The sequence below is a fragment of the Orcinus orca genome, chromosome 20 (genome assembly GCF_937001465.1).
Source record: "Orcinus orca chromosome 20, mOrcOrc1.1, whole genome shotgun sequence".
Taxonomy (NCBI): Eukaryota; Metazoa; Chordata; class Mammalia; order Artiodactyla; family Delphinidae; genus Orcinus; species Orcinus orca.
In genome coordinates, this window is record NC_064578.1 from 993,434 (window position 1) to 1,005,590 (window position 12,157).

At 67.6% G+C, this 12,157-nt stretch overlaps 1 protein-coding gene across 8 annotated transcripts in view; it reads left to right on the top strand.

The window, feature by feature from the left end:
• PIEZO1 (piezo type mechanosensitive ion channel component 1) overlaps positions 1 to 12,157 on the top strand; it is a 54,344-nt gene that overhangs the window by 27,282 nt on the left and 14,905 nt on the right. For all 8 annotated transcript variants that reach the window (XM_049703643.1, XM_049703645.1, XM_033406264.2 and 5 more), the window contains 16 exons: positions 3,231 to 3,353; positions 4,318 to 4,360; positions 4,471 to 4,609; positions 7,286 to 7,454; positions 7,601 to 7,814; positions 7,905 to 8,076; positions 8,160 to 8,273; positions 8,353 to 8,437; positions 9,139 to 9,239; positions 9,585 to 9,845; positions 10,480 to 10,591; positions 10,702 to 10,880; positions 10,977 to 11,125; positions 11,196 to 11,378; positions 11,748 to 11,860; positions 11,962 to 12,116. In XM_049703643.1, the coding sequence (XP_049559600.1) occupies positions 3,231 to 3,353; positions 4,318 to 4,360; positions 4,471 to 4,609; positions 7,286 to 7,454; positions 7,601 to 7,814; positions 7,905 to 8,076; positions 8,160 to 8,273; positions 8,353 to 8,437; positions 9,139 to 9,239; positions 9,585 to 9,845; positions 10,480 to 10,591; positions 10,702 to 10,880; positions 10,977 to 11,125; positions 11,196 to 11,378; positions 11,748 to 11,860; positions 11,962 to 12,116 (2,312 nt within the window). The remainder of the gene's footprint in view (positions 1 to 3,230; positions 3,354 to 4,317; positions 4,361 to 4,470; positions 4,610 to 7,285; positions 7,455 to 7,600; positions 7,815 to 7,904; positions 8,077 to 8,159; positions 8,274 to 8,352; positions 8,438 to 9,138; positions 9,240 to 9,584; positions 9,846 to 10,479; positions 10,592 to 10,701; positions 10,881 to 10,976; positions 11,126 to 11,195; positions 11,379 to 11,747; positions 11,861 to 11,961; positions 12,117 to 12,157) is intronic.

The window sequence follows — 12,157 nt, forward strand, 5'->3', positions numbered from 1 at the left end:
TGTGTCAGGAAGCACTCCCAGGGCCCCCGGATTGGGCATGGATTTCCCCGAAGGAGTGTCATTCTGCCTTCTACAGGGTGGCAGGTCACCCCTCCCCGGCCTGTGGCATCTGGCGGTAACCCCCTCCTCAGCCTCTCTCCCCACTTGGGGCACTCGTACGGAGCCCTGATCTTGCAGTGTGGGTAGAATTCAGGGGAGGGGCCCCAGCACGGGTGCAGAGCAGGGAGCCACGGGGGACCCCAGGCCAGACCCCTCCCCAGCCAGCTGGCCCAGCTGCCCCCCAACTCGCAGCTCCCTGGGGAGGGCTGCTGGGCAGAGTCTGGCATCCGGGCCTTCCTCTCCTCTCCGTGGACCCCGTTCCCGGGCTTTCGGTTCAGAGCTGCTTGTTCCGTCAATATTTCCTGCCCACTAGCAACTGGGAACACTTTCCTCTAATTGGCAGTGGTGGAAGCACAGGCTCCCTGCCAGGGCAGGAGTCCAGAGTGGGGAGGGGTCAGGGAGCAGAGGGAGAGGCGCTGGGAAGACTTGCCCGCCTGACCTCCATCCGTCCATCTCTCCAGCCCCAGAGGCCCTTCGGGGACAGGGAGGGTGCCGGGTTTTTCCGGGCAGAAGAGAGGAAAGCGTGAGGCCTGCCCGTGCCTGTGCCGCAGCTGGGCCTCAGCGCCGGCAGCTGGTGGAAGGTCTGAGGCTGCGCAGGGTGCCCGTGGGTGCCGACTGATTCCTGGCCCCATCCCCGTGGGGGCGTCAGCCTGACCCCGGCTCCCTGTGCAGGGCGGAGAGGGGTCGGGGCCATCACTTTGCCGGGCACTGGGGCGGCGGCCGTGGGCCACGTGCCCCGCGTAGGGCAGGGCAGAGGTGCCGCAGAGCTGCAGGTGGACCCGAGGGGGTCAGCTCCTGGCGACCTGATTATGTTTAGGGACTCAGGGAGGCCCTGCCCCTGCCTTAGAACAAACCCAGCCCCGCGGCGGCTCGCGGGAGAGGGGGCGCCTGCCCCGGAGCCCCTCGGCTCTGCTTGAGCTCAGGTGCTGTTGGGACGTGGTGGGCCGCGTGGGCGGGCCCGGTTCACCTCGCAGAGCAGTCAGTGCACCGGGAGGCTCCCTGTCTTTGCCGAATGAGGGGATGAGAGGCTCCGCCATCCTCCCCAGACCTGCACCCTCCTGCCTGTGAGCAGATGGCGCCCCGGGGTCGGCAGAGCAGGTGGGCCTCCCGCTGCCCCCGCCCAGGGCCTCGTGCTCCAACTCTGGTCCCCCCCCCGTGGGAACCCTGTCTCTCCCTGCCCCACCTCTGCACCGTCCTCGGTGTGACAGAGCCTCGGACGACCGGAGGATGCCCCTTCCCTCAGCTCCGCTTACGCGTATCTCGTCAGGAGGGCGAGGTCTGCAAGCCGCTCTCCGTAGCACCAGAGCCGGGCCCAGGGTGGGCGCTGCACCCGCGGGGGCTGGGGCTGCCCCAGAACAGGGTCGTGGGAGCGGGGCCTTCGTGGCGGCAGGTAGTGCCGAGGGCGGAGATGCCCTGGAGCGTTTGCAGACTGAGCAGCCGCATCAGGGAGGTTTGGGGCTCGACCCCGGTGCCCGCTCTGGGCAGACAGATGCCCTTGTACCTGCCACGAGCCTCCCTGTCTTCTGCTCCTGGAGCCGCAGCCTCCCGGCCCCACTTCCTGCTTCTCCAGATTCCTGCCTGAGCCTAAAGTCCCTGAGCGGAGCCCCGGCTCCTTCGGGAGGAGAGACTCCTGTGTGACCCCTGCCCTGCACGGTGCACGGCAGAGGTGGGGTTGCCTGCCCACGAAGGCAGGCCCCGTCCATCCGCGGCGCTCCTGTGCTGTGCAGGCCTCACGTGGCCAAACGGATGACCCCAGGTCAAGGAGAGGCAGGCAGCACTTCCAGCAAGTGCAGTGTGTGGTCTAGCACCCATACGCACCCTTGACACGCACACATACGCACACGCGTGCGCGCCCGCCAACGATACTCGCTCTTTCTGGCACTCAGGGCCAAACCTCGGAGTCCACTGGTAGACTCTAGTGGTCACCTGCCACACCCTTTATCCCTCCTGGGCGATTCAGGAGCCCCACACTGGCTTGACCCCCCTCCCCTTCTGAAATCAGAGCTGCCCTTTGGCCTCACCCAACACTGCTGTCAGCCATCCCTCTATCCTCTCATTCTCCATCCAGCCCATCTTCTAATCCATACATCCTGCCGTCCTCCCATCCACCCATTCATTCATGTGTCTGTCCTCCAGTCCATCCATCCTCTCCTCCCATCCATCCTCCCATCCATCTGTTCGATTTATCTGTCCTCCAATCCATCCATTCATCCATCCCTCCTTCCTTCCATCCATTCTTCCATCCATCCCCCATCCCATCATCCCCCATCCATCCATCTCTCCTCCCACCCATCTATCTCCCATCCATTCCCCCATCTATCCCGCGTCATACATCCTCTCATCCACCATTTATCCATCCTTTCTCCCATCTATCCATCCACCCTTCATCCTCCCATCCACCCATTTATCCTCCCATCCATTTGTTCCCCATCCGTCCCCTCATCCCTTCATCCATCCATCCATTCATTCCTCCTCCCATACATCAACTCATCGTGTGAAATCCCAGGGTACAGCCGCCTCTCGGAGCCCGAGGCTTTGCGTGGGCAGGAGAGCATCCCAGGTTCGATAGGCGGTGTGGCTGAGTGCTGGGTGGGGCCTTCCCTGGACGGTGCACGCTCTCAGCCCGCACTGGGCATGAGGCAGCACCCCACTGCCAGGGCCAGGCAGCAACACAGATGTTTCCGGGATACATGAGCAAAGCTGGAGGGAGCTTTTCCTTCCTGCACTGGCTCTGCCCCCACTGCTCCACGCCCCAGGAAGGGGACAAGACCAAGCGCAGGCAGGATGGGTGTACTGTGTACTCTGCTGATTCTTTGCTGTGCGACTGTGGGCAAGTCACTTCACCTCTCTGTGTCCATTCCCGTCTGTAAATCGGGGTCGTGATAGTGCTGGACCACGGGGCTGGGTGAGCTGTCAGTGGGCTGGTGTAGGAGGGGGGTGCTGCATGAGCTCACTTCTCACGGCCCCGTAAGACCCTGGATCCGTGCTGGGTGCGTGTCTCGGGCTGGTGCGCACAGCCTGGCTCGGCCGGTAGCCAGGGCTGAGTGGCCTTGAGCGGTCTGCTTCCTCCGCATCCCCCCGCTCCAGGCCTGGCTGCATGCCGGCCCCACCGCTCCCGTCTCTGCCTCCAGGTCACACCGGCCGCCTCCTGCGAGCCCTGCTGGGTTTCAGCCTCCTCTTCCTGGCAGCCCACCTCACCTTCCAGATATGCCTGCACACCGTGCCCCACCTGGACCAGCTTCTGGGGCCGAGCTGTGAGTCACGAAGGGCCGGGAAGGGGGTGCCTGGGGGCAGCAGGCCCGGGGGAGAGCCTGGGGAGGGTGGGGGAGCCTCAGCCTCCTCGGAAAGGTCAGCTCAGCCTCAGGGGCCGCCCTGCCTCACCCAGGCCCTGCCTAATGTGGGCCGCCTCTGAGCCCAGCCACGATTCACATCCGGCCCAAATGGCCCAGCTCTAAGTGCCCCGGTAATAGGTGGCCGTGAGGCTGGGCTGAGCCCCGGCCCCGTGCTGGTCCCAGAGCACTGTGTCCGGGCAGCCCCGGTCTTCGCAGGCCCCTCCGTCTCGTATCTTCCTCCTGAGCCCTCTGGGGCAGAGCGACTTGGCCGAGGGGGCGGGCCCTGGTGTGCCGCCCGCCCACTGTCCTGCGCGCTTTCACCCCGAGGATGGAATCCCCAGCCGGCACCCAGCCCTCCCACCTCCACTGACACTAGCGCCCCAGTGTTCAGACGCCGGAACCCTGGGCTCCCATCCCCACTGCCCGGTGGGGTCTCCCACCTCCACGTCCTAGCGGCTCGTGGCGGGCAGGGTGTCCCACCCCGCTTCCCATTTTCATTCCGTGAAGATCGTGCCTCTCCTGCAGTTTAGAAACTGGAGAGAAGTCAGGTGCCTCGAGGGCCCTCTGGTCCTGGCGGCTCTTAGACCAGCCCTCCCCCCTCGGGCCCCCAAGGAGCGGCCGGCCTCGGCCGATGGGTCCGAGAGCCCGGCCCAGCCTCCCGGGCCACACAGCGCCCGGCTGGGCCATGAAACCCATTCTGCCAGGCGGAAGTAACGGGCTTTGGTCTGCCCAGCTTTCCCCGGCTGGGCCTCAGTTACCCTACCGGCGGAGGCAGCGTTCTCAAGCACCCCCAGACACCAGGGGTTCCGTGGCCCTCCTGGCAACACAGAAGGGGTTTCTCAGCACCCGCCCGCCTGACCCGGTTCCCCCGTGCCTCTCTCTGCAGGCAGCACCTGGGACACCGTCTCCCGACACATTGGGGTCACGAGGTGAGTCCCCCAACCTCCCTCGGGGATTTCCTGGGCCTCCAGCTCCCGGGGCTCCCCCTGCTGGCACCTGCCCCCCTGAGCCGACCACCGGCTTTCCCTACCCTCCACAGGCTGGACCTGCAGGACGTGCCGAACGCCATCCGCCTGGTGGCCCCCGACCTGGGTGTCCTGGCGGCCTCCTCCCTGTGCCTTGGCGTCTGCGGGCGCCGTACGCGGACGGCCCGGCGGAGCCAGCGCGCCCAGGAGCCGGTGAGGGATGGGGGCGCGCCTGTGTCCCAGCCACCTGAGGACTATTGTACTTCTCTTTGTTCCTCTCTCTCTATCTCTTTCTTTCTACAAACGTGGACGGTTTAGTTGTAAAAGTCCGTATGTGCCCATCATGGAGAGACATGGCCATGGAGGAGGTCCAGTGCACGTCCCTGTGGGGGGTTGCTAGCACTGCAGCGCGTGGTCCTAGCGCGTGCAGGGACCCCAGGCAACGCCTGCGCCTTTCGAGCTGCCCCTGGAAGAGGGTCTTCGGGGCCGCAGGGCAGTAGGGAGTCAGCGCTCTTGGAGGATGACCTGCGCCAGCCGTCAGGGAGCACCTAGGGGCCGATGGGTGAAAGGACGGACCGACAGAGGGACAGACGATGTTTGAGCAGCCGTGCCCACAGTGGGGCCATCGGTGGGCCGTGTGTGTCAAGGCAGGGGCTGTGTCGGCTCAGAGACCTGAAGCAGGGCCCTCCGCCAGAGTCCTCGGGGTGCCCGTGGGCTCTACCCTCCGTGTCCTCTCCTGTCCCTGCACGAGGGCTGTGGTCTCGAGCCCAGTCTGGGCCCCTCACACTCGGCCTCAGCCTCTGTCGAGTAGGACCTGGTCTCCAGGGCTGGGCCGGGTCTGTGGCCATCCAGGGTCCCTGCCTGGGAGGCCCTGGGGGGCCCCAGGCTCACGCCTTCAGCCCCAGTGTCCGCTGGCCCAGCAGCTGATGCTTGCGGAAACGAGGGCCTCAGTCCCCAGGGAGAAGGGGACTTCCTACCGCAGGTTGAGACGGGGCTCAGCCTACAGCTGACCTGCCTGTCCCCCGAGTCCTGCAGGACAAGGCTGGCACCCGCATTTCAGAGGGGGAGACGGGGGCCTGGAGGTGGAGTGGCTTTTCCAGGCACTTGGGGTCAAGTGGGGCTGGGACCGCCCTGCTGCCTGCCCTCGGGGTGGCTCCCTGACTTGGCCATCCCCCTCCATCTCCCCGGTGCATGGGCACCGGTGGGCGCAGGGGCCAGGGAGGCCTCTGGCTTCCTCGTTAGCAGAGCCGGGGCCTCCCAGAACAGCTTCACTTGTTTCCCACGCCTGGGGCGGGCGGGAGGGGCCGGCTCCCCAGCCCACGCTGCCCGTCACCCCTCGGAGCACAGGGCTGTCCTGGCAGCCCCTGGGGGCTGACCTCCGGCCCCGGGGCGGCTGGTGTAGACAGACGTCAGAGCAAGGCCACGGGGGCCCATCACAGGCGCCCGGCGTTCAAGGCCAGAAGCAGCCCCAGCGCCCGTGTGGATGCTGCCACCGGCAGGGCCGCGGCACACGCGGCTGCACACGATCTGTGCACACGCGCCCGTCCTGACTTGGCACACGTGGGTCTGTGCCTGCCCTGAGGGGGTCATTGGGGCTGCGGTGGGAGGTGCGTCCCGGGGGGCCGGCCGAGGCGGGGCTGGAGCCGGGCCTGGGTGGGCTGGACCATGCGGGCGGCCCCCAGCAGCTGTCCTTCTGCCCAGCAGCTGCCTCTGTTCTTCCCACTCCCAGAAACGCTCATTTTCCACGGCAGCTTTCCCAGGGCCGGGGCCAGGCTGTGGGCAGGGTTGAGCTCGGGCCTGGCTGTAGTGCCTTCCAGCAGCTGTCCCCCTATCCCCCCGTCCTGGTGCATGATGGGGGGACCCTGGGTACTGCTCTGACCCCAGGGCTGGGGCCTGCCCCGTGCCCCACCCTCATTTGACAGGCAGGAAACAGACTGAGAGTGGTTAGGGGGCTCACCAAGGCTGCACAGGCAGGACCCCTAACCCCCGACTCGAAGCCGGTGTGTGAGTGACCGGGGCGCCGGGCCCCTGAGCCCGTGCTGTCAGCCTGGACACCAAGGGCCGCCTCCGCCCCGGGGCAGGGCATAGGCACGGCGCCCATGGTACAGCTGGTGTCTGACAAAGAGTCTGTGTTCTTTCTGCCTCCCCCTGGCCTCCCTGGTTCCAGGAAGCTGCTCTGTTCTGGGAAACCCTGAGGTGGGACCAGGGCAGCAGGCCCTGGTGGGTCTCTGCGCCCCGCAGGCCGTTGAGGCCGGGAAGGGCCGCCCAGGTGTGCGTCTCACTCCCCAGAAGCCCCACTGGGCAGCAGAGCAGGAGGTGGCGGCACCCTGGGCGCTGTCCTCCCTGGCCGTGTGATTTGGGGTCCCCTCCGAGCCTCCGTCGCTGTGCTGACGAGGAAGGTGCCGTGGGGCCGAGGCTAGGGTGTAGAGGCGCCCTGTGACTGTAGAGTGAGCTGCACACGTGGCTGTGCTGTGCCCTGCTTTCCTTTTCCCTAAAGATCCCCACGCGGGCCCTCTCAGGCCAAGGGCAGCGGGGACAGATGCAGGAGCCTGTGGGCCTGCCCTGTCCTCGGGGTCCCCTGGTGGGGGTGCGGAGTGAAGAGGCCCTCGAGGGGCTTCAGAGCACCGTGAGGTCAGCCTGCGCGGGTCGGTCATCTGAGCGCCAAGCCTTGGCAGGAGCGTGTCTTGCTGCCGCAGTGGGCGCCCTCCAGGGCTGTGAACCCGAGCGAGGCGGTGGGAAGACGGTGGGCGGAGTTGGGCCTGGAGGGCAGCACGCGGCCATGCTCAGGCTGGCGGCCCCGTGTCCTCGGAGGGCCCGCGGCGGGTGTGGGGCTGCAGGGGTGGCCCCTCCCCACGCACCTGACTTGCGCCCGCCCTGTGACCTCGGCAGGACCATGATAATGGGGGCGTGGACACCGGCTCCCTGGTGGGGCTGCAGGAAGCCCCTGCACTGACCCACAAGCGGAGATCTTGGCTGGCCGCCCGGTTCCGGATCACAGCGCACTGGCTGCTGGTGGCCGCTGGGCGGACTCTGGCCGTAGTGCTCCTCGCGCTGGCAGGTACCCACTGGGCAGGGAGCTGGGACCCCACCGCTGGCGGTCACACCGGCAGGGGTCTCGGCAGCCAAGCTCCCCACTGAGCAGCGAGACGGCAGTCAGGCTGCCCAGGCCGGGCGTGACGCTGTGCGCCTCTGCCTGGCCTGCAGGCATCGCCCACCCGTCAGCCTTCTCCAGCGTCTACTTCCTGCTGTTCCTGACCGTCTGCACCTGGTGGGCCTGCCACTTTCCCATCAGCCCCCTGGGCTTCAGCGCACTCTGCGTCACGGTGGGCTGCTTTGGCGCCGGCCATCTCCTCTGCCTCTACTGCTACCAGACGCCCCTCGCCCAGTCCATGCTCCCGCCTGCCAGCATCTGGGCCAGGTGAGCGCTCGCCCACGGGGCCCCCGGCCCTGCCCGCCTCGCACCCGTGAACTTCCTCGCCGCGGTCAGTAACGCGCCTTCTGTGGGCAGGGTGTTCGGGCTCAAGGACTTCGTGCCCCCCCCCAACTGCTCCAGCCCCAACGCGCTGGTCCTCAACACCAGCCATGAATGGCCCGTGTACGTGAGCCCCGGCATCCTGCTGCTGCTCTGCTACACCGTGACCTCGCTCCTGAAGCTGCAAGCGCGCTGGCCCGCGGACCGGGTCAGTGCCCAGGCCGGCGCCCCGCGTCCCCGCACCCCTCAGGCCAGGGCGGGGGGCTGAGCTCTCCCCTCCGGCCTCCACAGGGGAAGGAGGCGGCCGGGGGCGACATGGAGCTGGAGGTGGAGCTGACCGAGGTGGAGCAGCGGCCCCAGGGCCAGGCCGGGGCTCCAGCCACCAGGGAGGAGGAGGCCACGCAGGTGAGGGATCCGGACCGAGCGGCGGGGCTGGCGCCCCCACGCCTCCAGGCTCGGCTCACGGGCCCTGGCTTGTCTGCAGCACACGATGCCTGTGCCGCCGGACCGTGAGGACAACTGCATCGTGCACGACCTCACGGGCCACAGCCCTGTCCAGCAGCGGCCCGGTGAGTAGGATGCGGCCACACGGGTGCTGCCCCCTGGTGGCCTCGCCCGGTCAGCCTGTCCAGCTGCGCACCTCTCTGGGGCCACCCAGGGCGGGCGCCGTATCTGTGATGCTCATGGAACCCGAGACCCTGCGGGGGTCTCCAGGCTCCCACCCGCTCCCCACCTGCCTCCCAGTCCCCCGAGACCTTGACTGCTCTGCCTTGGGCTGCCTCTGCGGCCCTGGGAGCTGTGAAGACAGTGTCCCCAGGGCAGGGCTCTGGGGTGCTCTTTCCTTTTCCTTTTTGTGCTAAGCCTCAATTTCCATTTTACAAAGCAGAGGATGAAGCCGCTGGCCTCGGGGGCTGGCATCTGGGGACGTGGGTGCTCACGGAGCTGGAAGGGAATCAGGGCAATCTCCTCCACCCCATCCCTTCAGAGTCTCGGAAGCCAAGGCCTGGAGAGGGGCGAGGACTGGCCAGGGTCCCACAGCACATCGGGAACAGGGTCGGACAGGAGCCCGGGCCCTTTGCCTGTGTGTTCCTCCCCCAATGCCCCGTGAGCCTGTGCCAGGTGTGGCCCCCCTCCACCTGGGCTGTGGCTCCAGCGTGCTGTCTGCATTTTCGGGCCACTCGGGTGTAGGCAAGGGGCTCGGGCCTATTGACGTTGGAGTTTCCCCAGCAGGGGTCTCGCCTCCCTGGTGACCCCTGCCCTCACCCCTTAGCGCACCCCAGGCTGACTGGGCCTAAGGAGACGTCTCCGTTGCACGGCCTGGGCCACCTCATCATGGACCAGAGCTACGTATGTGCCCTCATTGCCATGATGGTAAGGGCGCTGGCCTGGGCCACCCCTCGGGCTGGGGCTTCCCGCGGGCTCCCTCGCCACAGATGGTGTCCCGGTGCCTTGTCACCAGAAGCGGTTGGGACTGTGACCTGCTAGGCCAGGAGCAGCCCTGGCCAGCCCCCAGCCGCGTGTGTGAGTGTGTGCATACGTGCGGTGGGGGTGGGTGTGCCTGGGCAGCTCTCCGGGCCAGCGGGGCAGGTTGGCCTTCCTGTCGGAGCACACACGCCCCCGGCCCCGGGGGTCCACCACCTCATCAGCCTGGGGGAACGGGGTGTGGGTGCCGGGCCGGGTGTCCCGTGCAGCCACACCCACGCCCTGGCCGTCCAGGTGTGGAGCATCACCTACCACAGCTGGCTGACCTTCGTGCTGCTGCTCTGGGCCTGTCTCATCTGGACCGTGCGTAGCCGCCACCAGATGGCCATGCTCTGCTCGCCTTTCATATTGCTCTACGGGCTGGCGCTCTGCAGCCTGCGCTACGTGTGGGCCATGGACCTGCGGCCCGAGCTGCCCACCGCCCTGGGCCCCGTCAGCCTGCGCCAGCTGGGACTGGAGCACACCCGCTACCCCTGCCTGGACCTGGGTGCCATGGTGAGCCTCTTCCCGCCCCCTGCATGCCTGTGATGACGCCATGCTGCCCGTTCAGCTTCTAGTGCCGTGGGCGCTCAGGAAGCCGGAGCCCATGTCTGGTGGTCACCGGGGTCACCCAGCTGGCCCGGAGTAGTTGCTCGAAGAGCGTTTGTTGAGTGAACGAGTGATGATCTCGTGTTCCTGGGGGTGCCACCCCATCTGCCTGACACGGGCTCTGTGAGCGTCGCACGCGGCCCCTGGGTCTCAGCGGGCGTCTGTGTCTTTGCCATGCCCCCTTCTGGGACAGGCCATTGCACCTGGACGGCCGTGCTGCTGCCGGTCACGTGTTGGGGGCCCGTGAGTTAGTTACATCTCACTGTGCAAGCCCAGGAGCCTGCAAGTGTGCAGACACCGGTGACCCCGCGTTCACCTGCGGGTCTGTGTGCAGACGAGGTGGTGTGTGAGTGCAGGGGCTGCTGTGTGGGAGCGTGTGCATCTGTGCGTGAACTCGTGCGCGCGTACGAGAGGCTGAGCTTCTGCCTGCAGGGAGGCTGGCGCGCGGGGGCCGGGCAGGCCGCCTTCCTGCTGCGGTCTCACCCCGGCTCCCGGCTCCACCGGCCGGGCCGCACTCAGTCCCGCCGCCCCTGCCCCCCAGCTGCTGTGCACCCTCACCTTCTGGCTTCTGCTGCGCCAGTTTGTGAAGGAGAAGCTGCTGAAGAGGGCGCGGGACCCCGTGGCGCTGATGGAGGTCACTGTGGCCGCCGCAGGTGAGCGGGCCGGGCAGTGGGGGGAGGGGGGAAGGGGGGCGCGGCCCCTCCGCCACCTGCCCGGTCCTGAAGCTGCACCCCGCTCGCCCCCCCCTCCGCCTGGCCCGCAGAGCCCACCCAGACGCGGACGCTGCTGCGGAGCCTGGGGGAGCTGGTCAGGGGCGTGTACGCCAAGTACTGGGTCTACGTGTGCGGTGGCATGTTCATCATGGTCAGCTTCGCCGGCCGCCTTGTCGTGTACAAGATCGTCTACATGCTGCTCTTCCTGCTCTGCCTCACCCTCTTCCAGGTACCGGGGGCGAGGGGCGGGGCGCAGGCCTGCAGGGGCGGGGCGCGGGCCTGCAGGGCCGCGCGGGCTGACCTCACCGCGCCTGGCCGCCGGCAGGTCTACTACAGCCTGTGGCGGAAGCTGCTCAAGGCGTTCTGGTGGCTGGTGGTGGCCTACACCATGCTGGTGCTGGTGGCCGTCTACACCTTCCAGTTCCAGGACTTCCCCGCCTACTGGCGCAACCTGACCGGCCTCACGGATGAGCAGTGAGTGTTGGGCGTGGGGGGGTGGGCGGCGGCTGCCGCGCTGGTGGCACTGACAGCTCCTCCCGCGCAGGCTGGGGGACCTGGGCCTGGAGCAGTTCAGCGTGTCCGAGCTCTTCTCTAGCATCCTGGTCCCGGGCTTCTTCCTGCTCGCCTGTATCCTGCAGCTGCACTACTTCCACAGGCCCTTTATGCAGCTCACCGACCCCGAGCACCGCCCCCCGCCCAGCGCCCGCACCCTGCGCTGGGCTCACAGGTGCGCCCGTCCTCCCTCCTGGGGCCTGGGGGTCTGCAGAGTGTCCCCTGAGCCCGCACAGGGGAAGGCCGGTCTCGGGCACGAATGGAGTCTGTATGGTTAGGGCGGGAGACCCAGAACAGGGTTGAGCCCTCGGCCGCTGCCTGCAGATGCCGGGGCCTCAGGTACTGGATGTTTTCTCCAACCCGCGGGGATCACGGCGTCAAGCCGGGCCCCACTCTCCCACCTAGTGGCTGCAGCACAGGGGTCCCAGCGCCGGGGTGGGATGGCAGGTGGGGCTTTTCTTGTCCCTGGGGAGGTGGGAATGGGAGGGGCTGCAGGGCACCCCAGGAATGTGGGAGGGAAGGACACTTCAGGGTCCTGTCCCAGGCAGGACACGGTGAGCGGGACCCCCCTGCTGCAGCAAGAGGAAGAGGAGGCGGCACCCAGAGACGAGGGGCTGGGCGTGGCCGGCCCCCACCAGGCCATACAGGTCCCGGAGGGTAAGCTCAAGGTGCCCAGAGCCCCGTCAGTACACGGGACGGGACGGCCCAGGCCACAGAGGCCCTGGCCCCCGCTCCTCACTGGCCCCCCAACCCCCCAGCCAGCAAGTGGGGCCTGGTGGCTGAGCGGCTCCTGGACCTGGCCGCCGGCTTCTCGGATGTCCTCACCCGCGCGCAAGTGCTCACGCGGCGTCTGCTAGAGCTGCACGTCTTCAAGATGGTGGCCTTGTACACCGTGTGGGTGGCCCTGAATGAGGTGAGTGTGGGCACGCTCAGGCACTCTCGCTGAGCCGGTAC